The sequence below is a fragment of the Bombina bombina genome, chromosome 4, assembly GCF_027579735.1.
Source record: "Bombina bombina isolate aBomBom1 chromosome 4, aBomBom1.pri, whole genome shotgun sequence".
Lineage (NCBI taxonomy): Eukaryota > Metazoa > Chordata > Amphibia > Anura > Bombinatoridae > Bombina > Bombina bombina.
The window spans coordinates 873,550,173-873,577,743 of NC_069502.1; the positions used below are offsets into that span (position 1 = coordinate 873,550,173).

Genomic DNA, 27,571 nt, shown 5'->3' on the forward strand with positions numbered 1-27,571 from the left:
ATTCTTAAAAAGGAGCAATAACAGTGTGCATCCGCATGCAACGCACACAGATTTAAAGGGATGCTCTGTCTTAAAGGGACAGGGGCACCTGCACACACACAGCACTCACAGCCTTTAAAGGGAAAACTTGCACCACACACACAGCATTAAAGGAACAGCTCACACCATGCACACCCAGCGCAGCCCTAAAGTTCAGCTTGCCGCATGCTCACATAGTCTTAAAGGGGTAGGCACACACAACCTTTAGTGGGTAAACTCACACCACACACATTGTCTTAAAGGGAGCGATAACAGTATGCATTTGCATGCAACGCACACCCAACCTTAACCCTTTGAGTGCTAATGACGGCTCTGAGCCGTCACAGTTTCCCACTCTGGTGCTAATGAAGGCTCAGAGCCGTCACTAGCACTCTCCCACCTTGAGGGAGATCTGGGGTCTCCCTAGGGTTGCCACCTGTTCCTTAAAATACAGAACACTTATAAGTTACACATGCTGCAGGGTGTGCAGGGAGGAATATGAATAGTGTTGTCCAGAAACACAATACATGTTCTTCCCTGCACACCCTGCAGCATGTGTAACTCATAAGTGTCCAGGAAAACATGGCTGAGGTGGCAACCCTAGGTCTCCCACCCGCTCCTACCCCCGGCGTTCGTGCCTGTAAAGTGACAGGCATCGCCGGGGCTTCCCGTTTTGCGTGGTGATGTCACGCGTAATAACATGATGTCACCGCGCAACTTTATTTATACTTAACAATGTTAAGTATAGGAGCAGGGGGCATGCTGCTTAGAAGCCTGTATCTCAGGCATCTAAGCAGCTACAGACCCCCAAGACCCACCATTGGAAAGGTAATCAATTCACTTTTCCAACAGTGTAAGTATTGGGGGTCTGAAAAAAATTATAAAAAGTTTAAAAAAAAATTGTTCAAAAAATAGAAAAATAAAAAACATTAAAAAAATCTTAGCACCCAGGTGGGAAAGTGCTTAGCACTCAAAGGGTTAAAGGGACCCTCTGTCTTAAAGGGACAGGGGCACGGGCACACACAGAGAACTCACAGACTTTAAAAAGGACACTGAACCCAATTTGTTTTCATGATTCAGACAGAGCATGACATTTTAAGCAACTTTCTTATTTACCCTTATTATCACATTTTCTTCATTCTCTTGGTATCTTTATTTGAAATGCAAGAATGTAAGTTAAGATGCCAGCCCATTTTTGGTGAACAACCTGGGTTGTTCTTGCTGATTGGTGGATAAATGTATCCACCAATAAAAAAGTGCTCTCCAGAGTTCTGAACAAAAATAAAAGCTTACATGCCTTCTTTTTCAAATAAAGATAGCAAAAGAAAGAAAAAAAATTGATAATAGGAGTAAATTAGAAAGTTGCTTAAAATTGCACGCTCTATCTGAATCACGAAAGAAAAAAATTGGGTTCAGTGTCCCTTTAAAGGGGCAACTTGCACCACACGCACACAGCCTTAAAGGAACAGCTCACACCATGCAGTCTTTAACAGACAGGCACACAGGCTTTTAAGCACACCAAAATGCACAATGCCTTAAATGGGCACTCAGTCTTAAAGTGACAGACACAAACACAGCCTTTAAAGGGGCAGCTCACACCGCACGCACACAGTTTTAATGGTAGAGGTGCACAAACACTGGACTCACAGCTTTAAAGGCACAGATCACATTACGCTTGCATAGTCTTAAATGCACGGACAAACTCATCATACAATGCACACAGTAATAGTAAACTTTTCCCTTTATCTAAACAGATCTGGAATGTTAGAGATATTTTAGATGTAGTTTGACTCAGTTGAAATTAAGATGCGCTATAACTTACTTTTTAATGTAGCGCTGAAAGTTGAATACCTTGCGCTCTGGCCGCCCACAGCAAAAATATTTTTGTTGAGCTAACAGTTTGAACTGTTCTCCAATTTGTGCTACAACAAAAGTTCTGTATGTCTAGAGCACTGATTATTTCAAACCGTTAGCTCAACAAAAATATTACTTTTGAAGTGGGCGGCCATAGCACAGGGTATTTGAATTTTAGGGCTACATTAAAAAGTAAGTTATAGCGTATCTTCATTACAACTGAAGAGTTAAACTCCATCTAAAATCTCTCTAATATTACAGATCTGTTTAGACAAAGGGAAGTTTACTATCACTTTAAGGACTGTGTATATTGTGTGAGAGTATATGGGCCTTTAAGACTATGCCAGCGTAATGTTACCTGTGCCTTTAAGGCTGTGTGTGCTGTGTTTGTGCACCTGTGGTGTGAGCTGCCCCTTTAAGACTTAGTGCATTTGGGTGTGCTTAAAAACCTGTGTGCCTTTCCCTTAAAGACTGTGCATGGTGTGAGCTGTTCTTTTAAGACAGAGAGTGTCCCTTGAAGGCTGTACGTGTTGCATGTGGATGCATACTGTTATCACTCCCTTTAAGACGTGTGTGTGGTGTGACTTTACCCACTAAAGGTTGTGTGTGCCTGCCTCTTTAAGACTGTGTGTGCAGGTGTCAAGCTGCCCTTTAAGTTTGCGCTGTGTGAACATTACTGTGATCTGTCCCTTAAAGACTGTGCGTGTGGTGAAAGGTGTCCCTTTAAAGGCTGTGAGTGCTGTGTGTGTGTGCCACTATCCCTTTAAGACAGCATCCCTTTAAAGGGACATTGAACCCAAATTTTTCTTTCATGATTCAGATAGAGCATGAAAATTTAAGCAACTTTCTAGTTTACTCCTATTATCAAATTTTCTTCATTCTCTTGGTATCTTTATTTGAAATGCAAGAATGTAAGTTTAGATGCCGGCCCATTTTTGGTGAACAACCTGGGTTGCTCTTGCTGATTGGTGGATAAATTCATCCACCAATAAAAAAGTGCTGTCCAGAGTGCTGAACAAAAAAACAGCTTAGATACATTCTTTTTCAAATAAAGATAGCAAGAACGTAGAGCAATTGATAATAGGAGTAAATTAGTATGCTCTATCTGAATCATGAAAGAAAACATTTGGGTTCAGTGTCTCTTTAAGGCTGTATGCGTTGCATATGGATGCATACTGTTATTGCTCCCTTTAAGACCGTATGTGTGGTGTGACTTTACCTACTAAAGGTTGTGTGTGTCTGTCCCTTTAAGATTGTTGATATTTTTGCCTGTCCCTTGAAGACTGTGTGACCAAGCAGTGAGCTGCCCTTTAAAGTGAATGTAAACTTTCATTAATCAGTGCCCAGTTTTTAAAAATACTATTAAAAACAGGGGCACTTTCATTCATTCATACCTTTTTCTGCAGCCAAGCTGGACCAGCGATACCCCGCCTGCTTCGCATGCTGTACTTAGCACAGCAATTACGAAACCAGCTTCCTCCAATCATGGCGTGGCCTCAGGAAATGTTTGCTCTGGGGTGCACGTCATGATTGGAGGAAGCCGGATTCATCATTGCTGATGTAAGTACAGAGGAGCTGCAGGCGGGGGATCGCTGGTCCGGCTTGGCTTCAGAAAAAGGTAAGTATTTTTAAAAAAATGCTGCAATGTAAACTTTCATGATTGAAAGCGCCCCTGTTTTTAATAGTATTTTTAAAAACCGGGCACTGATTCATGAAAGTTTACATTCACTTTAAAGCGATTGTAAACTTGAGCATAGTCGCTCAAGACATAGGAAATAATTTAAAAAATGAATGAGACTTTCATTCATGAAATGTGTTCAGCTTATAATGCCAGAACGGTAAGCGCCGTTCCTCCTCCCGCCATATTCGACAATTGATTTACATATGACTCATCTGCAATCCACAAATCATTGTGGATTAAAGAAGAGTCATCTGTCAATCAATTGACGAATATGACAGGCGGAGGAACGGCGCTTACCGTTCTGGCATTGCAAGCTGAAAATATCAGAAAAACATATGTAAGAACTTACCTGATAAATTCATTTCTTTCATATTAGCAAGAGTCCATGAGCTAGTGACGTATGGGATATACATTCCTACCAGGAGGGGCAAAGTTTCCCAAACCTCAAAATGCCTATAAATACACCCCTCACCACACCCACAAATCAGTTTAACGAATAGCCAAGAAGTGGGGTGATAAGAAAAATGTGCGAAAGCATAAAAAATAAGGAATTGGAATAATTGTGCTTTATACAAAAAAATCATAACCACCACAAAAAGGGTGGGCCTCATGGACTCTTGCTAATATGAAAGAAATGAATTTATCAGGTAAGTTCTTACATAAATTATGTTTTCTTTCATGTAATTAGCAAGAGTCCATGAGCTAGTGACGTATGGGATAATGAATACCCAAGATGTGGATCTTCCACGCAAGAGTCACTAGAGAGGGAGGGATAACATAAAGACAGCCAATTCCGCTGAAAATAATCCACACCCAAATAAAGTTTAAATTTTATAATGATCTGTTACTTGTTGCGCTAAAGCTTCTAACCAAAAAGTTGAGGCTGCAGCAACATCCGCTAAAGATATAGCAGGTCTAAGAAGATTACTTGAACATAAGTAAGCTTTTCTTAGAAAGGATTCAATCTTCCTATCTAAAGGATCCTTAAAGGAAGTACTATCTGCCGTAGGAATAGTAGCACGTTTAGCAAGAGTAGAGACAGCCCCATCAACCTTAGGGATTTTGTCCCAAAACTCTAATATGTCAGATGGCACAGGATATAATTGCTTAAAACGTTTAGAAGGAGTAAATGAATTACCCAAATTATTCCATTCCCTGGAGATTACTTCAGAAATAGCATCAGGGACAGGAAAAACTTCTGGAATAACTACAGGAGATTCAAAAACCTTATTTAAACGTTTAGATTTAGTATCAAGAGGACCAGAATCCTCTATTTCTAATGCAATTAAGACTTCTTTAAGTAAAGAACGAATAAATTCCATTTTAAATAAATATGAAGATTTATCAGCATCAACCTCTGAAACAGAATCCTCTGAACCAGAGGAATCATTATCAGAATCAGAATGATGATGTTCATTTAAAAATTCATCTGAAAAATGAGAAGTTTTAAAAGACCTTTTACGTTTACTAGAAGGAGGAATAACAGACATAGCCTTCTTAATGGATTTAGAAACAAAATCTCTTATGTTAACAGGAACACTCTGAGTATTAGATGTTGATGGAACAACAACAGGTAATGTAACATTACTAAAGGAAATATTATCTGCATTAACAAGTTTGTCATGACATTCATTACAAACAACAGCTGGAGGAACAGATACCACAAGTTTACAGCAGATACACTTAACTTTGGTAGATCCAGCACCAGGCAGCGATTTTCCAGAAGTATCTTCTGACTCAAGGCCAATCTGGGACATCTTGCAATATGTAATAGAAAAAACAACATATAAAGCAAAATTGATCAAATTCCTTAAATGACAGTTTCAGAAATGGGAACAAAATGCCAGTGAATACGCTTCTAGCAACCAGAAGCAATAAACAATGAGACTTAAATAATGTGGAGACAATAGTGACGCCCATATTTTTTAGCGCCAAAAAAGACGCCCACATTATTTGGCGCCTAAATGCTTTTGGCGCCAAAAATGACGCCACATCCGGAACGCCGACACTTTTGGCGCAAAAAAACGTCAAAAAATGACGCAACTTCCGGCGACACGTATGACGCCGGAAACAAGAAAAAAAATTTTGCGCCAAAAAAAAGTCTGCGCCAAGAATGACGCAATAAAATGAAGCATTTTCAGCCCCCGCGAGCCTTACAGCCCACAGGGAAAAAAAGTCAAATTTTAAGGTAAGTAAAAAATTGATTTATTCATATGCATTATCCCAAATATGAAACTGACTGTCTGAAATAAGGAACGTTGAACAGCCTGAGTCAAGGCAAATAAATGTTTTAACACATATATTTAGAACTTTATATAAAAGCGCCCAACCATAGCTTAGAGTGTCAAAGAAAATAAGACTTACTTACCCCAGGACACTCATCTACATGTAGTAGAAAGCCAAACCAGTACTGAAACGAGAATCAGTAGAGGTAATGGTATATATAAGAGTATATCGTCGATCTGAAAAGGGAGGTAAGAGATGAATCTCTACGACCGATAACAGAGAACCTATGAAATAGACCCCGTAGAAGGAGATCATTGAATTCAAATAGGCAATACTCTCTTCACATCCCTCTGACATTCACTGCACGCTGAGAGGAAAACCGGGCTCCAACCTGCTGCAGAGCGCATATCAACGTAGAATCTAGCACAAACTTACTTCACCACCTCCATAGGAGGCAAAGTTTGTAAAACTGATTTGTGGGTGTGGTGAGGGGTGTATTTATAGGCATTTTGAGGTTTGGGAAACTTTGCCCCTCCTGGTAGGAATGTATATCCCATACGTCACTAGCTCATGGACTCTTGCTAATTACATGAAAGAAATAAATATATCCTACACATTTCATTAATGAAAGTATCATTCATTTTTTAAATTCTTTCCTATGACTTGAGCGACTATGCTCAAGTTTACAATCACTTTAAGTGTATAGTAAGTAGAGTAAACTGTTACAAAATGTATAAAAACATGTAGGCTGATGGTTTTGCCTGTCCCTTTAAGACTGTGTGACAAGGCAGTGAGCTGCCCTTTAAGGCTGTGCTATGTGAGCATTATTTCCTCTGCAGTTTGTACAGTAGGTACTGACAGGGCTGGTTAAACAGTAAATAGTTACAAAGGTATAAAAACCTGTATGCTGAGGGTTTGATACAATGTATCCATGAAGGTGAGCAGAGCTGGCTGGCTGGGGAAAGTCTATGGGGGGAAACAGGGACTTTATACCCAAGAATATGGCTCCCCTTTTTGTACCTGTTGACACAAACACTGCAGCATTGTTGGTAGCCCTCATCTGAACCCCCATAACATTTTTTGAAGTAAAATAATGCGACATGGGCAAGAAAATAATTTAGAACGCTAAACTCAGATTTTACCACGGATATATATATATGATAGAAACATTTCCACTGCTTCACACACACCCTTTCCCAACTACCTTACATACAGATCTATAATATTATATAGAGGTTCCCTCTGCCACACACATACATATAATACTACACAGAGGCACTCTCTATCTCACACATACACAGCCCTCCCCCCAGTACCTTATATACAGATGCATTATGCATAGTATTATAGAGAGGCTACCTCTGCCTTACACTGACCACTGTCAAGTACCTTATATACAGATATTCCGTGCTAAAAAGGTCCCATCTGCCTCACACACACAGCCCTTTCCCTAATACCTCATATACAGATATTTGATATTATAGAAATGCTCCCTCTGCCTCACACACCCACAACCAGCTCCCTCCTCAGAGCCTACTGCTTAATAGACACACAGAGAACTACTTTAGTACAGTATATTCGGGTAGCTAACACTACTCAACGATGTCTTTGCTAGTGCTTACCATCATGAAGCTGCCATATTGATTGCTCATAATGTAGCAGCTAGTTCCCTTCTAGCAGAAGGACCTGTGATATCACAGGTCACATGACTGCCGAGACCACACGGTAACTAGAATGACAGGAAGTAGCTGTACGGGAAACGAAAATGCAGCTTCCTGTAGCTGTTTGTTCCATTACTAGACCGCTGCAGTCATGTAGTTATTGTTGTTTGTTATACGGAATAAGCTGATGCTGACTCAGCACTCAATACGGTGGTTTCATGTGAGTGACTTTCTAATTAGTGATGTGTCTGTGTATAAAGCACTGGGAAGATGTGAGTGTCACGATTAACCTCTCTTTAATAGTAACTATCTCTGTATAAGCTACTGCAGAATACTGTATGTGAGAGGTAGTGGTAACCATAAATATTATATATATATATGGTACTGGGGATGGGGCTATGTGTGTGTATGAGGCAGGGGGAACCAAAATAATATATCTGTGTATTAGGTACAGGGGAGGGGGCTGTGTGTGTGAGGCAGAGGGGACATTTATAATATCTGTATACAATGTAATGGGGAGAGGGTTGTGTGTGTGAGAAACAGAAGGGATATATTTATAGTATTAACTATTTGTAATGTATAAGGTACTATCTATAATCTATCATATTATATACCTGCATATAAAGCAATGAGGAGGTGATTGTGTGAGTGAGGCCAAGGGAACCTTTCTATAATATTCTATATCTGTATATAAGGGGAGCAGAGCTGTGTGTGTGTCAGAGGGAACAGCCTTTATTATTAGTTGTGTGTGCTGTGTATATAGACATGTATAGGTGTACAAAATGGGCCAGATTCGGAGTGGCGTGTTATCATTTGCTATTCTATTTTAAAATAGGCATAACTGATTTTTTTTTTTTTGGTTTCGTTTTGTTTTTGGTAAAAAAAATAAAAAAAATTTGTAATTTTTTTTTTTTTTAATGTAATTTTAAGTATTTTATTTTTAATGTAATTTATTTTTGTAATTGATGTTATTTTTTTATTTTTAATGTAATATTAGGTGGGTTTTTTTGTAGGTAATTTAGGGGGTGTTAGGTTAGGGGGGTTAGCTGGCTACGGGATTAGATGCTATTTGGTGGTTTTGGATTGGGGTTGTGGTAGTTTAAGGGTTAATAGTGTAGAGGGGTAGTTTGCGATGAGGGGTGTGGTGTTTTAGGGGTTAATAGTGAAGCAGGGACTTAGCGATGTGGTGTGTGTGGCATTTTTGGGTTATTAGTAGAGGGTTATGGTGATTTGGGCTATCGTGTGAGTAATGGTTTAGACCCCCCCCCCCCCGCTTATGTCGCTCTATTTAAGTGTATGGGTTAGTATGTTAATGCAGTCGCAGTATTGTAACTTCAGCTCTTTGCGTGCATCGGGTTGGCACGCACACAAAAACTTTTTACTTTAAACTTGTTATACAAGCTCCAATCATAATCTATCCCAATGTGTGAGGTATACATATACAGTATATATATATGTGTGTGTTATGTGCTTATGGCCATTATTTCCACGTGTTATTTCTGTCATGTATGTTTCACTGTTGCAGGTCTCAGTGTTGCACAATATCATTGAACAGGAACAAGATGAAGAAGCTTCCTGAGCAGATCCTGAATCACATCCTGGAGATTCTCTACCTGCTGACTGGCGAGGTGAGTAAACATCATAACAACACCACGGTAACCTCCTGCTGTGATTATGTGTATTAGTTGCTTAGCAACAAGAGGTGACAGATGCTCAGAGGTAAAGATAGAGCCGGTGTTTAAGGTGTTTGTGCAAATACAAAAGTGTAGAGCTATTCTGGGAATATTCTGTTTTAGAAATTCACCTGAGGAGACAGTTATTTCCCAGCAGCCTTTTGGTTATTTGTGCCATCATCCCCATAAACAGGCAGCAATATGTAGCTTATGAAGCGATAGAAGGCTTAGACTTATAAATAATAAACTGGTATTTATATTACAAGTAGTAATTTGTGCAGAAGAGGTAATGCTATAGTATTGAATGGCCATAAGCATGCACACATGTGATTAACCCCAAGGCAGAACATGCGGCAATCTACAATGTCATTGCAGACAATGCAGCATGGCTGTAGAAAGAACGGAGCAAATCAAATTTGTGCTTGTAAGTTTCATTTTTACCTGTAGGTGTCACTGTTCCTTTGTAGCTCAATGTAAATATTTTCTGCGTTCCTCTCTCATCACTTTCCTAACCCTTGTTGAACTCCAGTGACACCTCAAAGGGGTAGAACAAGCAGAAGGCAAGCAAGGGCTTTTATTTATATATATATATATATATATATATATATAAAGTAGAAGGAAGAATGCGCAAGATACCTCTTCAGACCGGTGTTAAATAAAAGTTCCAAAATTTATTAATCCATGTTTAAAAACAGACAAACCGTAGCACGGAGTGTAAACATATAAAATCACATCAGTGTGGACAGGAACGTTGCATACATGTTTCGTGCCTGCGCACTTGATCACTGCATAGGTAATTACCTGTGCACACCTCCTTTTTAAAGGGACAAACTCCCTTGATATCTTAAAGAGACAGTATCTGCATAAATATTGGTGTACTATATTATCTGACAGTAAACTTATGGCCTAAATATTTATAAATAAATAAATTTAGTTTACTTATTTAATTTTATTTCTTGTATATATCTCCAATAAATTTATTAGTTTAGACCAATTAAGGAAAAAATAATAATTATTAAATAGAAAGAAACAAACAGAAATATAAAACATATTCCTCAAAAAACTGCTATGTGACATGGACTCCTCAGTATAGTTGATAACAGAAAAAATATTTAGTCAGTATAATATTAGGAGAAGAAATATATTGACTCATGTAAATGTGTCAAGATCTCTCCTAATATTAAGGCCATATGGAATGGTAGTTTTAAGAACAAACATCCAGTAAATTTCTCTCTTGTTTAGTTTGTTCTCTCTACTTCCTCCTCTTTTCCAAACAGGAATATGATCTATTCCTTGAATGGTCAGTTTGGAACTGTCTGAATTGTGACATTCCCTACAGTGTCTCGCTACTGGGGTATCAGAATCTATGTCTTTCAGTGATCTAAGGTGTTGTAGAAATCTATCCTTCAAAGAACGTTTAGTTTTCCCTGTGTATTGTTTGCCACATTGTTGGCAAGTTAATAGATACACAATGTGAGTGCTAGAGCAATTTATAAAATATTTAATATTATGTTCTTGATCTGTAGAATGGGATTTAAATTTTGGTCCCTCTAAGACATGACTACATGTCTTACAAACTGGGCGTCTACATTTATAGAAACCTATCTTTTTAGGTAACCATGTCTGTTTGGATTTTTGTGGGAGATCAGAAGGAGACAATGTATTCCCCAAAGTTTTACCTCGTCTAGTGACATATTCACACCCTTGATGAAGTATTTGTTTTATTATTGGATCTGTATCCAATATATGTAAAGAATCTTTGATAATATTACATATTTTATGATAATCATTACTATATGTTGTTATGAACTTCGGTTTGTTCATTTGTTTGGTCTTTCTGTTTAGATGTTTATATTTAAGTAGATTATCTCTTGGTGTTAAGTCAACCTCATGTTTTATCTTCTTCAGAAGATCTGCCTTATAGCCTCGTTCAATCAATCGTGTGGTAATAATTTGTGCCTGTTCTTGATACAATTCCTCAGTGGAACAGTTCCTTTTAGCTCTAATATATTCCCCTTTTGGGATTCCTTTGATTACATGTCTAGGATGACATGAGTTGTATTCTAATGTCGTGTTTCCTGATGTAATTTTCCTATATAATGTGGTATTTATCTCTCCAGTAACATTGTCACTTGTAATCTCTAAGTCTAGAAATTTAATACTTAGTGAATTGACTTCTCCTGTGAATGAAATACCACATTCATTGTGATTCAGGAATTTTAGAAACTGTTCAGCCTCTTCATCACTGCCATCAAAGATAAAAAACAGATCGTCTATGTAACGATAATACTGAACGATCTTGTCCTTGAAGGGATTTCCATCCGCAAAGACATGGGACAGCTCCCACCATGCCATAAAAAGATTGGCATAGGAAGGGGCAAATTTTGCCCCCATGGCCGTCCCACGTCTTTGCAGATAGAAATCCCTCCCAAACATAAAAAAATTATGCGTTAGAAGGTATTCAATGCCCATAAGAAGAAAGTGCTTCACTATGGGTTCAAATTTCCCAAAGAGGTCAAACATGTTATCCATAGCCACCATACCCTTTATATGTGAAATAGAGGTGTATAAAGAAGACACATCCACTGCACAAAATTTATATGTTTCTTTCCATTTTGTTTGTTTTAATTTGTTTAATAAATCAGTAGTGTCTTGGATGTAGCTGGGTAACTGTTTGACCAAAGGCTGCAAAAATGTGTCAATTAGTTCTGAAAGCGGTTCGTTGAGGGAATCTATTCCTGCAATGATGGGACGCCCAGGAGGACTGTCCATGCTCTTATGTATTTTTGGAAACATATGAAATATTGGTGTGACTGGATGTTGTGGAATCAAGTTTTCACTTATTTCTATGTCTACAATATTGTTGTGCTTTAATACTTGTATGATTTTAAATAGTTCCTTCCTGTAGGATGGAGTAGGATTTTCCTTTAATTTAATATATACTTCATTATCAGACAGTTGTCTTACTGCCTCTGTTACATAATCATCGGTATTAAGCACAACAACATTGCCGCCCTTATCAGATGGCCTTATTGTGATATTGGCATTATTCTCCAATTGTTGGAGTGCTAGTCTTTCTTTATGCGTTAAGTTAGATGAAATGTAATGTCGTTTTTTAGTGACTTTTTCATGTAATGTCCTCAATTTATCTTCTACAGTCTTTTGAAATACCTCTATCGCTTTTGTTCTAGTATGTACCGGGTAAAAATAATTCCTCTTTTTACATTTTGCAAAATTAGGTTTACTCAAATCCTGACTGATAGAGGGATCTATGCTGTTATCACATGACATTTGCTGTAAATCCACAACAGTACACCAATCCTGGAAGGACATAGTATTAGTGACAGTATCATCAGGATTATCATGTACATTAGTGTCTAAGTCTTGTGCCGTCAAGTCTCTAGTATCAAAGAAATGCTTACGCAATGTGATCTTGTGAACAAATTGGTTGACATCAAGAATGGTTTCAAATAAATTAAATTGACTTGTCGGCACAAAACTAAGACCTTTAGACAGTAACCTTAACTCAGATTCATTAAGTAAATGTTTTGACAAATTGATGACACTATTATTATGATTCATGCATATTTCAGATCTTTCTGTCCTTGTGATCTCGTTAGGTACGTTGTCTGTGCCTTTTGCTTCTTCTTGGTACGGGCTTGGTACTGTTTGTAACCTCCTTCTTTTATTGCCTCTGCCCCTTGTCCCTCTGTGGGTTTTTTTCTTGCTGGTTTTCTTGGGGGCACTTCGTTTTTTGACTGTGTAGTTATGGCCTCTGTTACTTCCTCTGGCTCTAGATCTTGTAGAACTGCCGGAATATCTGTTTCATTGTCTGATGAATCTACTTCGTATTCTGTGTCAGAGAAAGTTACTGTTTTGCCCGATTCTGGATAAAATTTCTGTTTCTTAATCCTATTGTAACTCCTAATTTTGTGAGTAGAATTGTCATGTGTCCATTTGTATACCTGATTGGCCTCATAATCTCTTCTGTCTCGCACCATTTTGCGAGACTTGAATAGCCATAATTCCTTTTTTAAATTCGTTCATATTTGTTTTAAACTGCATATCATAGCTGTTAAATTTTTCATCCCCTTGAACTGCTTTTAGTTTGCCTTGTATATCCTTCATTTCTTTAATTAAATCTGTTCTTTGTCTTTCCTTGTATTCTATAAGCAAGTTCATGAGTGCAAATGAACACATATCCAAAATTCTATTCCATTTATTAATAAAGTCCATGTCGTTGACAATGAAGGAAGGAAATTTCCTAATACGTAATCCCCTAGGGATACGTTTGTCTTTGAGATACATAGAGAAAGATTTGATGTCCAACTCTAATTTAATATCCCTTTTTCTAAGCGCATCGATTTCAAAAAATAAGTTGTCAATAGTTAAAATCAAATCATCTAGAGTATCATTTTCTCCCTCCTTAAAGTCACTTAACACATAAGAGTTTTCTTCTGTTTCTTCCATATTGTACACCAGAGCTTTCCAAACTTTTCATGTTGGTGACACACTTTGTAGACCTACATCATTTCGCGACACAGTATTTAATTCAGTTGTACTAGCAAACAGGAGGTTAAACTAACTTGTTTTAAAAGATACGGACACAAACATAAATTATATAAAAACAAAATGTATTTACAAGTAACAGTATGTATGTGCAAGAATTAAAAAAATGTTTAACACCACCAATAGCTACTTACTATTTTAATGGGATGTATGAGGTTGATGGGATGAACACAGTTTCAGAATATTTGGTGTAATATTAGATAAAGACACTCACATTTCATCATCAAGCATTTGTAAGCTTCCACTTCCTATCCATATATCAAGAGCAGGAGCAGCAATGCACTACTGGGAGCTAATTGCAAAAAAATCCCACTGACTTCTGACTTCAGATCAGCGTTTAAGCTGCCACCCTCAGAGCTCTGTGAGTCCGACTGACTACTGCCCGTGCTGCAAACACACTGCTGTCCCACTCACTGGCTACACTTGCAGTCAGGAGCCAATTAAGGAGACTACAAGTGCAGTCAGGAGCCAATGTGCCGCCAAATCTGCCAATGGTAATAGTTTCAGTTCCCACTGAGCTGTGCCAATTGGTTAAGATGATCTGTGACCCACTAGGTATCAATCACGTGTCAACCATGTGATATGCGCAGCAGGCAGGTGGAAAGTCAGAAACCAAAAAACAATTTAAATTTTTTTTTTTATTAAATTTTAAAAAATTTGTGCTGAAGCAGGGACACACCTACACACTGCAGCCGACACACTAGTGTGTCCCCACACACAGTTTGGAAAGCACTGTTGTACACCAATAAGTATGCAAAAAATACTGTGCTACGGTTATGTCAAAACAATGAAAATAAAACTCACCTCCTCTTCAGCCGTATAGATCGATATCCGTATGTGCGATATTATCTTCAGTTGGGACAGCTATATATATTTCTGGCGGTGTAACTATTTCTCAGTTACCGGCTTATGTATGTGAACACTTTATTTATTATCCACTATTGCCTCCCGCAATTTCTTTTAGCATCCCAACACTTGTCAAATGTTAGCGTGACATAAGTAATGAGGGAAAAAGGCAGCTTTCTCTAATCACAGCAAAAAGAACATATGTTGATACAAAGTCTCAGAGAAAGCGCCACTAATCCTCTCTCACCTTGTTCCCCGGCGTCTTAGCGTGCTTCCGCTCCAGATTCTGACCTCAGTAAGTACAGCACAATTGAGAGTGAGTATATCCGGTCAGTGTAGATGCAGCATTCTCAGGTATTTGCTGGATACCAAAATAAAGAGAATAGAAGTAGAAGGAAGAATGCGCAAGATACCTCTTCAGACCGGTGTTAAATAAAAGTTCCAAAATTTATTAATCCATGTTTAAAAACAGACAAACCGTAGCACGGAGTGTAAACATATAAAATCACATCAGTGTGGACAGGAACGTTGCATACATGTTTCGTGCCTGCGCACTTGATCACTGCATAGGTAATTACCTGTGCACACCTCCTTTTTAAAGGGACAAACTCCCTTGATATCTTAAAGAGACAGTATCCCAAAAGGGGAATATATTAGAGCTAAAAGGAACTGTTCCACTGAGGAATTGTATCAAGAACAGGCACAAATTATTACCACACGATTGATTGAACAAGGCTATAAGGCAGATCTTCTGAAGAAGATAAAACATGAGGTTGACTTAAAGGGACACTATACCCAAACATTTTCTTTCATGATTAAGGTAGAGAATACAATTTTAAACAACATTCCCATTTACTTCTATTACCTAATTTGCTTCATTCTTTAGATATACTTTAATGAAGAAATAGCAATGCACACGGTGAACCAATCACAGGAGGCATCTATGTGCAGCTACCAATCAGCAGCTACTAAGCATATCTAGATATGCTTTTCAGCAAAGAATATCAAGAGAATGAAGCAAATTAGATAATAGAAGTAAATTAGAAAGTTGTTTATAATAGTATGCTCTTTCTAAATCACGAAAGAAAAAATGTGGGTTTCATGTCCCTTTAACACCAAGAGATAATCTACTTAAATATAAACATCTAAACAGAAAGACCAAACAAATGAACAAACCGAAGTTCATAACAACATATAGTAATGATTATCATAAAATATGTAATATTATCAAAGATTCTTTACATATATTGGATACAGATCCAATAATAAAACAAATACTTCATCAAGGGTGTGAATATGTCACTAGACGAGGTAAAACTTTGGGGAATACATTGTCTCCTTCTGATCTCCCACAAAAATCCAAACAGACATGGTTACCTAAAAAGATAGGTTTCTATAAATGTAGACGCCCAGTTTGTAAGACATGTAGTCATGTCTTAGAGGGACCAAAATTTAAATTCCATTCTACAGATCAAGAACATAATATTAAATATTTTATAAATTGCTCTAGCACTCACATTGTGTATCTATTAACTTGCCAACAATGTGGCAAACAATACACAGGGAAAACGAAACGTTCTTTGAAGGATAGATTTCTACAACACCTTAGATCACTGGAAGACATAGATTCTGATAACCCAGTAGCGAGACACTGTAGGGAATGTCACAATTCAGACAGTTCCAAACTGACCATTCAAGGAATAGATCATATTCCTGTTTGGAAAAGAGGAGGAAGTAGAGAGAACAAACTAAACAAGAGAGAAATTTACTGGATGTTTGTTCTTAAAACTACCATTCCATATGGCCTTAATATTAGGAGAGATCTTGACACATTTACATGAGTCAATATATTTCTTCTCCTAATATTATACTGACTAAATATTTTTTCTGTTATCAACTATACTGAGGAGTCCATGTCACATAGCAGTTTTTTGAGGAATATGTTTTATATTTCTGTTTGTTTCTTTCTATTTAATAATTATTATTTTTTCCTTAATTGGTCTAAACTAATAAATTTATTGGAGATATATACAAGAAATAAAATTAAATAAGTAAACTAAATTTATTTATAAATATTTAGGCCATAAGTTTACTGTCAGATAATATAGTACACCAATATTTATGCAGATACTGTCTCTTTAAGATATCAAGGGAGTTTGTCCCTTTAAAAAGGAGGTGTGCACAGGTAATTACCTATGCAGTGATCAAGTGCGCAGGCACGAAACATGTATGCAACGTTCCTGTCCACACTGATGTGATTTTATATGTTTACACTCCGTGCTACGGTTTGTCTGTTTTTAAACATGGATTAATAAATTTTGGAACTTTTATTTAACACCGGTCTGAAGAGGTATCTTGCGCATTCTTCCTTCTACTTCTATTTTCTTTATTTTGGTATCCAGCAAATACCTGAGAATGCTGCATCTACACTGACCGGATATACTCACTCTCCATTGTGCCGTACTTACTGAGGTCAGAATCTGGAGCAGAAGCACGCTAAGACGCCGGGGAACAAGGTGAGAGAGGATTAGTGGCGCTTTTTCTGAGACTTTGTATCAAAATATATATATATATATATATATATATATATATATTCATACAAATCTGACTTTAAACTTGATAACACATTTTAATAAAAAAGAAAAAAAGCCTACTAGACCATTGTCAATTTTAAAATTAAGTTAGGCCAGCCTTAAGACTCATTTCACATTCAGTGCCATTCTTTAGGTGCTATATATTATACATCACCTGCACAAGGCAGCAGCCCCTCCCACATAACCTATGGTCGGTAGCTAGAAGGCAGAACAGTTAACCCAATAGCTGCCAAAAAGAGCTGTAGCGCACTGCACAGCATTACACTTGTAGTATTCTCTGGTAGTCAGGGCTTTTTTAAACTGCTTAATATTGCTCCCCTTTTACCTCCCATTCTACAAGGAGACGTAGAAGATACGATGAGTACGGGACATTTGGTCCCAAAACCTCAGAGACAAGGGTGGGCAAAAGTTACCAGAAAATGGGGGGGCGGAGCCAACTGCCTAAGATGTCGGACGCATATTGCAAGAGCTCCAGATCTAGAGCCCGATATTTGAGGCATAAATCTAGCTTATCATGAGTCTTCATCGCTCTATTAAGGATCCATGCAAAATGTCTTCATGGTGTATCCTGCTAGCCAGGTATAGACATTTATACTAAGTATTAACTCCTAATCTTAGCATGGGACACAGCCACGGACATATAGCCTGCCGGAGCAACTGATAAAAGACAGAAGACGGCTACTATAAGACTTCTAGCTCATACTACTTGTATGGTGGATCAATAATATCACTCAGCGCACTAAATGTAGCTATTGCAGCAGACTTAGAAGTCATTTCAGCTGTGTTTTTGTTTTCTACGTGCAAGAAAATGGCGGCTTTGGACGATTGGGAATTGATCGCAAGGGAGTGTATTGTGGCCTCCTTCCAAATAATAGAAGAGTACCTGAGCCACATTTTTGTTCAACCTGTTCAAAGCCTCATACCCGCCTCCCAGTTCAACCAGAACCGCAAAAAGGGCGGAAGCCTACAAGACACAGCCAACATTTTGTGCATGGCCTGAGCGGATGTAACACTTCATATTGCGCAATTGACCCAGCACAATCAGACTCCGGAATGGAGGTCACTGAGCAAGCTGAAACCTGGCTTCCCTTCTGTCACTAGGATCCTCAGCTCACATGGCGGGGATTGCGATCCTACAGCGGCACTTGTAATCAAGCAATGAAGCGTCGCAAGGCTGCTTTATTCATACACCTCGGAGAGGGCCCTGGAGAACTTCAAGAGCTACAGTTGCAGCGAACTATCCTACTGCCTGGTCACACAACCAACTTCAGTCAGTGAACCGCATGACATTCAAACCTGGCGAGTAGGTGTAGGATGATTTCGGCCAGTCTGTGAAATCTTATGCCGCTGCTACATTGACATCTCTCATTGTAAATCGGCTCCTAATAGTTATATTCCACCGTTTTTTGCAGCTTGCTTATATTAGGTGCTGGACGCTACGTTCTCTTGGTTTACCTTAGTTAAATGTTCCATTACGTTTATTACTTATGTGTGCATTCAATTGCAGGAGGGTGAATTCTGCACAAAATAGTATTGACCTAAGTTCTAATGACAACTATTGGCCTGACCTGTGTATTTAGAGTAAGCCCTTAATTAGAATTAGCAGGGCAGGGAATTCCCTTATTACTTAGCAAGCTTTATATTGCATGTAGTGTTAGCAAGCCACAGCCTTCTACAGAACATAAAAGCAGGCACCGTTCAGTAAGTCATTTTCCATAGATGCCCTGACCCTTATAATGTCTAAGCAGCTCCAAGTTAAATGTTTTGCATACAATTACTGTTTTATGTGCATGATGTTGTACCATGATTTTGAGTGTTTCCAGTGTGTTTTCCCTTGTGATATATACCTCCTGCCCTGCTCTTTATAATGTTTCCAAAGCTCCAAGTTGAATATTTTCTATGTAATTACTGTTTTATTTGCAAGCTGTTTTACCTTAATTCTAAGTGTTTCCAATGTGTGCCACAGCCAGAATTATTCAGGGGCTTTTGTTAGTATGGTCGTCTTATTACTAGATGTATACTAAGTGCATCCTCTTCCCAAAATAGCATTCTCACATATATGGTCATATTTCTCCTCATAGTCTATGCCTACTGATATTGTGATTTCCTCACAGAGCTCCAAGCGGCTATAGTATATTTGGAAGAGGGTATAGTACTTCACTTAGTCTAAGTTTAAGTTGCACATGCAGGTTAGTGGTTTTTGTAACAATGCTTTCATTACAACAGATTTTTAAGTCACACAATCAGGTACAGTTTATCTTTACCCTTACCAGATTGCTCTATAAAATGTCCTAAAGAGTCCTAAGATTGTCCTTTATTATAAGCTGTTCTCTCATGTCAGGGTAGCACCTAAGCTCCGGCTGCTATCATTCAGTGCAGCTGATCGTTCCAAGTGGCTGAATATCACCGGTACCTTGTTAAGTTGCATTTGTGGCTGGGTGGAAAGTCTATAAAGTTTTACAAATAACTATCTGGCTATAGACACCTATATTTTTGAGTATGTTTGTCTCCACCTATATAATGCGTCTGTTGTCGGGTGTAAGGGCCCGCACCCAGGCAATAAGACCCCTCAGTACTAAGACAGACATGCTTAGGATCATTCAAGATTAACATAGTGCACGCTATATTTTGCTGCCTAGGCGACTGGTGTCTCACTGTGTAGAGGCTACCTTGATTAGGATTCACACCTTAAGCAAATAAACCTTAGCTCCTATAACCACTTTCCTCATTAGACGCAAAGTGGAGCAAATAGCAGCCCTTCATAGTCTACATGCCACCATATATTAGGTGTTTAGATTACTAGCTAACTCAATGGGTAATCATATATTTCTTAGTTACTGCTTGTTCCTATGTACTGCATGTTTTGACAATTCGCTCCTTTGAAAGCTTATATTATCCTGCACATTGTATAGTATAGTTTAAACCTATCATCTGAATACGTCACGGTTAATGATTGCTCAATATAGCTCAGGTGATTGTTTACTAATCTAGGTCCTATACCATGTTTAAAAAATTGTTTATATTACAGATATGTACCAGACTAGATCAATGTTTAACAGTAATGTGGGGCTGACTGTGAGCACGTGTGTAAATAATTATGTTATTGCCAAATGAGCTAAACTAGAGCAAGTTTGACTATATTGCCTTAACGTAGCTACAACTCTATGGTCATAACCACACTGTGAGGTACGACATCAATTCAATACCTCAGGTATGCTTCTGAGGAAGGCTGGCCCTGCATCAACATTCCCACTATTTGGGATCTACATACTTGCAATACTCTTAATGCAGCATTTCTACTATATGTAGTTAACCTATGTTTACTCCTCTCCTGATTATCCACACGCTCATGAGACCTTACTTAGAGATATGCTAAGCTTTACCTACCTAGTTTAAACAACCACCTACAGTAGTTGGCCCAATTGCAACCCATTTCATGTACAATCTGTTTGGCATATTCAGAAGACAAGCAGACATCTCTTGTCTGCTTCTCATAGGTAACTCCTCACCTCCTACCCCCCCACCCCACATAATATGCCTCCTTTAGTAGGAGGACTAAATACGCGGTTTTTCTCGTATATACTGCATCTTATTTACCCTCTTTACTAGCAAAATCTTGCAGTTTATCATTACATTCAGCTTTATTTCTCTTTTAACCTATGCAAGATTGCCCAAATATATATATATATATATATATATATATATATATATATATATATATATATATATATATATATATATATATCTTCACATAATAATATTATCCCTTTAATACTTAACCTATCATACACACTACTCATACAAGCATGAGATAAAATTAGGTTAAAAAAAAAAAAACCTATAAAATCAGAGGTCATAATTGTGAGATCCAAGAGTGGTCTCTCTTTTTCCTTTTACCTTCCCTCACTTTCAGTTATGTCCCTTATGCTTGGTCCATGAAGGACCTCTAGCGTGGATTAGAGAAGGTTCCCCTTTATATAGGCACTGCATACTAACTTTGTTGTTTTGTTTGTTTTATTATGTAACACTTTCAGAAGACTCACTGTATGCCGTTTTCGCTACATACCTATGCTGTTTGTATGCCTATTTTGAGTACCTCAATAAAAATTGTTTTAAAAAAAAAAAAAGTTACCAGAAAATGAAATAGACCACAGAAAGAAATGGGCTCCAGTCCACAAAATTCTAAGATCACTTCATAGCAACAGTTGTTTGGGACATAAATGAATAAAAAGAAGTGGAAGTTTTTTACTGCTCTACTGGGGAGAAACATCTGGCTGAAGAAAGGGCGGAAGTAACTGTAACACTGCTAGAGAAAACACAAGTTATGCTTTCTCCCAGGGTCTCCATGTGCTGACACTGTGGGACCTGGCAATACAAGTAACAGTCACAGCACAAATGGAAGTGCTGTCAAGCAAAGCATATAGATTCCAGCAGTACAGAAGAACGGGTTCCCAAGCAGACTGACACTGTGGGAACACAGTTGTACATTAATTTGTCCTCATGCACACTGAGGAAGGGCAACAAACGCAGCAACACCGACTCTTTAGAAACACTGCAGAAAAAAAAATCTCATTGCAGAAAGTGAAAAAAAGTTCTACCTCTGAGGTCATATATAGATAATACCTGCACGTATACCGGCTAGCTGGTTAGTCTGCTGACATCCTGTGCCTGAAAACTTCATTCCATATGCTCTGGTTCATGTATAGATGACATTTTATATTTCTTTTTATTTCTGCATCACTTGGTGCTTTTTGCTTATTACTTAGTGACTCAGTTACCTTTTTTTATTTCCATTTGTCCCAACCAGTTTAGATTATCAGTGTTATCCAAGATAATGGAAACAGCACACCTGTATCTTTTTCAATGGGGCACAGAGTAACAGACCTGCCAATATCTACAAAATTCAAAGAACTCCAGCCACCATCTTCAATAAAAGACCTTTATTCTTTCATATGTAGGGTCCCAGCAACACATACAACGTTTCAAACCTGCACTAGGCTCTTAGTCATGTACATCTTAATTATACAGGTTCCTGCCTTTTATGCCTGCACCTGTTGTCCATTAAACCATTCCATGAAAAACATAACTGTTGCAACAGCGACATCTTGTGGATGAAAATCATATTGCATCAATATTTATTTCTTATGTTTATCAATGTTGTCAACAATCACAGGCACATTAAACTTACCATTTAATTTCCTAAAAAAGTTAATTATGTGTAGTGAACAAAAGGTACTTATACTTTTTATTTGCCTAGTTTTCCTTTAACCCCTTCATTACCGAGACTTTCAGAGAAGAACTTGTCCAAAATACACGAGAATTTTTTGCTATCACTATAATTTAAATAAAAATCTAGCCTTTTTTTGTTTGCCTGTCAAAACTATATATATATATATATATATACACGTTTTTTTTTTCACAAACTTTGGGTTTCTCACGGAAATTATTCTCTGTGATCCCATTTTGTTTAGCATTAGCAGACATGCATGGCTTTGCCATTGCCTTTTGGTAATTAGAAGATTGTTAATTGCAGCTGCGCACCACACGTCTGAAATTCCTGGCAGTGAAGGGGTTAATCATGTAGCTTGTAAGGTTAATTTTAGCTTTAGTGTAGATATTACCCTTTGACCTGACACTTCCCACTCTCTGATCCCTCCCAAACAGCTCTCTTCTTTCCCTCCCCCCCACCCCCTCCCCCACTGGTTACCACCAGCAGACAGTCTGCCAATATGGCTATGTTTTTTTTTTATTAAGTATTTTTTATTTTTTTCTGCAGTGTAGGATCCCTCTTACCCACAACCTCCCTGATCCGTCCCAAACAGCTCTCTAACCCTCCCCCTCCTTTTTCTAAAATAAACAAATTCTTAAAAAGAAAGGGTTCCCTGAAAAGGACATTTGGTAGGGCATTGCCCTAAAGTAATTTAAAGGGACAGTCTGCAATGTTTATTGTTTTAAAAGATAGATAATCCCATTATATCACATTCCCCAGTTTTGCATAACCAATACAGTTATATTAATATACTTTTTACCTCTAAAAAACATTATACACTAGATTTTTCTTTGCATAAATGTTTTGTAAATGATCCATTTATATAGCCCATACATGTGTGTTTTTGTTTTTTTTAAATGTATAGTTTTAACATTGCTCTGATTTTCAGACTCCTAACCAAGCCCCAAAGTTTTAGGAGAATACTGATGTATACCTACTCCAGCTTGCTCCTGTTTGTGTAAAGAGTCTATTCATATGCAAATGAAGGGGGAGGGGGAGTGTCTGCTTTTCCCACTTGCAATAGGTGTTTCAGCTACCCTTTTAACAGAGCTAAACTGGGAACTTCTAAGTAAGTTTTTTAAACGGTTTTATACTGGATTTTTAGATCAGTATCTGTGCATATTATTCTTTATAGTACTGTCTATTACATGCAGTTATATGAAAATTGGTGTATACTGTCCCTTTAAATAACCCCTCAGGCGTGAACACAATGTTATCTATATGGCCCACACGAACTAGCAGTCTCCTGTTGTGAAAAGCAAAAAAAAAAAAAACATGTGATAAGAGGCTGTCTGTAGGGGCTTAGAAACAGGCAGAAATTTAGAGGTTTATATGTTATAAAGTATAGTAATATATCATTGTTGGTTGTGTAAAACTGGGGAATGAGTAGTAAAGGCATTATCTATCTTTTTAAACAATAACAATATTAGTGTAGACTGTCCCTTTAAATATATTGCCGCCTCACATCACTTTTGATCATTAGGGCCTTTGTGAGAGGGGGGGGGGTCAGTGAGTCTGATGTTTTTTTGTTTCACTCTTGCAGCGTGTGACTAACTCACTGACAGCGAGTCACATGACCGAGGACAAGATGACGACAGAGAGGATACTGACCCACACCCTGCAGATCGTGTACCTGCTGACAGCGGAGGTTAGAGCTGATGGAAAATGTTATAATAAGCACTGCATTATGGTTACAATGGCATTACATGCATTGCAATGGTGGTTTTAAATTATTAGAATGGGTCGATTGAAGCTTGATATGCCCTCACTTATTCTGTATATTGGGTTTAATACTTTTTCATACTAAGGGTCACATTCCGTTTTATTGGGGTTTTTTTTTATGGAGGGCCAAAGATACGTAAATTTGTGTATAGACTTTAGAAAAGCATTGGTAATTTGAAAACCAAACCATTGTTAGAATTTCTTATCACTGAGAATGCCCTTAAAGCTATCAAATGTCAAAGACATTTGTTTATCCAAAGAAAAGTTACAAGCACCTGAAACGTAGGGTTAAATAGTTTAGGGGTTAATGGCTGTTGGGCTTTTTACTGGTTGTGGGAGATTATTGCAGTGGGGCCTGTCAATTTTAGAGGTTAAATGCTATGGGGGTGTGGCGGGTTAAGTGTTTGTTGCGAGTAGGGCTGGGGGTAAGGGAGCCTATAATACTGGTGGGTACTTTTACTTCGCACATTGAGTTTACATCAGCTTTTAAAAAAACAATATTACGTTTGTCATTGGGTGCGTTGTGCAAGTGATAATCAGCTGGTAATATAATGGTAAATTTCACTAGCATGCTAATTAGCACATCTCATAAGCATGTGATGCATTAATTAAGCTGTGCACAACAAACAAGTAATTATTTATATATTTAACTGGTAACTTCTAATACCAACTAGAGAAATAATGTTTTCGTGAATCACAAACCAAATTATCGCTTAACTTGTAATCTAGAATGTAGTATTTCGGTTGGATAAGTGGTGGAATATATATGACTTTAAAGGTCACATTCCAGACCTTGGTCTTATGGTTTGAAAATGTTGTTGTTTAGAAACGCAACATTTCAGGAACCCCCTGCCCCCCATAGCAGCATTCAGTGACTGACCAGAGTACTGCTGGGTATTGTGATATTATACTAGTGTCAGAGCACAGTGACCCCCTTTACTGACCCATCTGACTGTGTGTGTATTTCCTACCTTCTGTCTGTGTCTCTGCATGTTCTCAGTAACATTATCCTGGCTCTGTCAGTAAAAGTGTGTGACAGAACCAGTCCCTGTGTCAGCGCTGAATGAGTTGTGTGTGTTTCAGGTGCCTATAAAGTGTGATGATGTTGCCGTGTATTTCTCTATGGAGGAGTGGGAGTATATAGAGGGACACAAGGAGCTTTACAAGGACGTCATGATGGAGACTCACCAAGCACTAAGGACTATGGAGATCCCAGGAAACAATAACTCGGGTAACGCTGTGCAGTAATAAAATATCTCACTCAGGAAATGCACAAACACTACCGAAGTGACCGACAGATTAGAGGGACATGAAACCCAAACATTTTCTTTCATGATTTAGGTAGAGAATAAAATTTTAAACAACTTTCCAGTTTACTTCTATTATCAAATTTGTTTCATTCTCTTGGTATAATTTATTGAAGGAGCAGCAATTTACTACTGGTTTCTAACTGAACACATGGTTGAGCCAATGACAATCTCTCTCTCTCTCTCTCTCTCTCTCTCTCTCTCTCTCTCTCTCTCTCTCTCTCTCTCTCTCTCTCTCTCTCTCTCTCTCTCTCTCTCTCTCTATATATATATATATATATATATATATATATATATATATATATATATATATGTATATGTAGCCACCAATTATCAGTTAGAACCTAGGTTCTTAGCTGCTCATGAGCTTTCCTAGATAAAGATTTCAGCAATTGATATCAAGAGAAGGAAGCAAATTAAATAATAGAAGTAAATTGGAAAGTTGTTTAAAATTGTATTCTCTGTCTAACTCATGAATGTCTAATTATGACTTTACTGTCCCTTTAAATCTACATTGAATCTGCCATTTGTGATCTAATGAGCTGTCTGATTACAAACAAGCTTTGTATTGCATATACAGTAAATACAAGAAAACATTTTTAAAAGGGTGTGAGAGACATTTTGTCAGGAATATTACAGCAATTATATATTAACTAGTCCTATAGCCCGTGTACACGGGCCATTTTTTGCAGTACAGCGGTCCCACCCCTTGCTCTCTCTCTATCCCCCCTCTCTTTTGCTCTCTCTATCCCCCCTCTCTTTTGCTCTCTCTCCCCTCTCTTTTGCTCTCTCTCCCCTCTCTTTTGCTCTCTCTCCCCCCTCTCTTTTGCTCTCTCTCTCCCCCCTCTCTTTTGCTCTCTCTCTCCCCCCTCTCTTTTGCTCTCTCTCTCCCCCCTCTCTTTTGCTCTCTCTCTCTCCCCCCTCTCTTTTGATCTCTCTCTCTCCCCCTCTCTTTTGATCTCTCTCTCCCCCCCTCTCTTTTGATCTCTCTCTCCCCCCTCTCTTTTGATCTCTCTCTCTCCCCCCTCTCTTTTGATCTCTCTCTCCCCCCTCTCTTTTGATCTCTCTCTCCCCCCTCTCTTTTGATCTCTCTCTCTCCCCCCTTTCTTTTGCTCTCTCTCTCACCCCTCTCTTTTGCTCTCTCTCTCCCCCCTCTCTTTTGCTCTCTCTCTCTCCCCCCTCTCTTTTGCTCTCTCTCCCCCCCTCTCTTTTGCTCTCTCTCTCCCCCCTCTCTTTTCCTCTCTCTCCCCTCTCTCTTTTGCTCTCTCTCTCCCCCCTCTCTTTTGCTCTCTCTCTCTCCCCTCTCTCTTTTGCTCTCTCTCTCCCCCCTCTCTTTTGCTCTCTCTCTCCCCCCTCTTTTGCTCTCTCTCTCTCCCCCCTCTTTTGCTCTCTCTCCCCCCTCTCTTTTGCTCTCTCTCTCTCCCCCCTCTCTTTTGCTCTCTCTCTCTCCCCCCTCTCTTTTGCTCTCTCTCTCTCCCCCCTCTCTTTTGCTCTCTCTCTCTCCCCCCTCTCTTTTGCTCTCTCTCTCTCCCCCCTCTCTTTTTGCTCTCTCTCTCCCCCCTCTCTTTTTGCTCTCTCTCTCCCCCCTCTCTTTTTGCTCTCTCTCTCCCCCCTCTCTTTTTGCTCTCTCTCTCCCCCCTCTCTTTTTGCTCTCTCTCTCTCCCCCCTCTCTTTTTGCTCTCTCTCTCCCCCCTCTCTTTTTGCTCTCTCTCTCCCCCCTCTCTTTTTGCTCTCTCTCTCCCCCCTCTCTTTTTGCTCTCTCTCTCCCCCCTCTCTTTTTGCTCTCTCTCTCCCCCCTCTCTTTTTGCTCTCTCTCTCCCCCCTCTCTTTTTGCTCTCTCTCTCCCCCCTCTCTTTTTGCTCTCTCTCTCCCCCCTCTCTTTTTGCTCTCTCTCTCCCCCCTCTCTTTTTGCTCTCTCTCTCCCCCCTCTCTTTTTGCTCTCTCTCTCCCCCCTCTCTTTTTGCTCTCTCTCTCCCCCCTCTCTTTTTGCTCTCTCTCTCCCCCCTCTCTTTTTGCTCTCTCTCTCCCCCCTCTCTTTTTGCTCTCTCTCTCCCCCCTCTCTTTTTGCTCTCTCTCTCCCCCCTCTCTTTTTGCTCTCTCTCTCCCCCCTCTCTTTTTGCTCTCTCTCTCCCCCCTCTCTTTTTGCTCTCT

At 38.7% G+C, this 27,571-nt stretch overlaps 2 protein-coding genes across 3 annotated transcripts in view; one reads left to right on the forward strand and one right to left on the reverse strand.

Moving 5' to 3' along the window:
• Positions 1-7,438, reverse strand: part of LOC128657386 (gastrula zinc finger protein XlCGF17.1) — a 101,561-nt gene extending 94,123 nt beyond the window's left edge. For both annotated transcript variants that reach the window (XM_053711718.1, XM_053711717.1), the window contains exon 1: positions 7,402-7,438. The gene's annotated coding sequence lies outside the window, so the exon portion shown is untranslated. The remainder of the gene's footprint in view (positions 1-7,401) is intronic.
• Positions 7,439-7,532: 94 nt separating this feature from the next.
• Positions 7,533-27,571, forward strand: part of LOC128658033 (gastrula zinc finger protein XlCGF66.1) — a 77,308-nt gene continuing 57,269 nt past the window's right edge. Inside the window, exons 1-4 of the mRNA XM_053712480.1 lie at positions 7,533-7,660; positions 8,966-9,068; positions 23,935-24,039; positions 25,197-25,344. Coding sequence (XP_053568455.1) covers positions 7,659-7,660; positions 8,966-9,068; positions 23,935-24,039; positions 25,197-25,344 — 358 coding nt within the window. The 5' untranslated portion in view covers positions 7,533-7,658. The remainder of the gene's footprint in view (positions 7,661-8,965; positions 9,069-23,934; positions 24,040-25,196; positions 25,345-27,571) is intronic.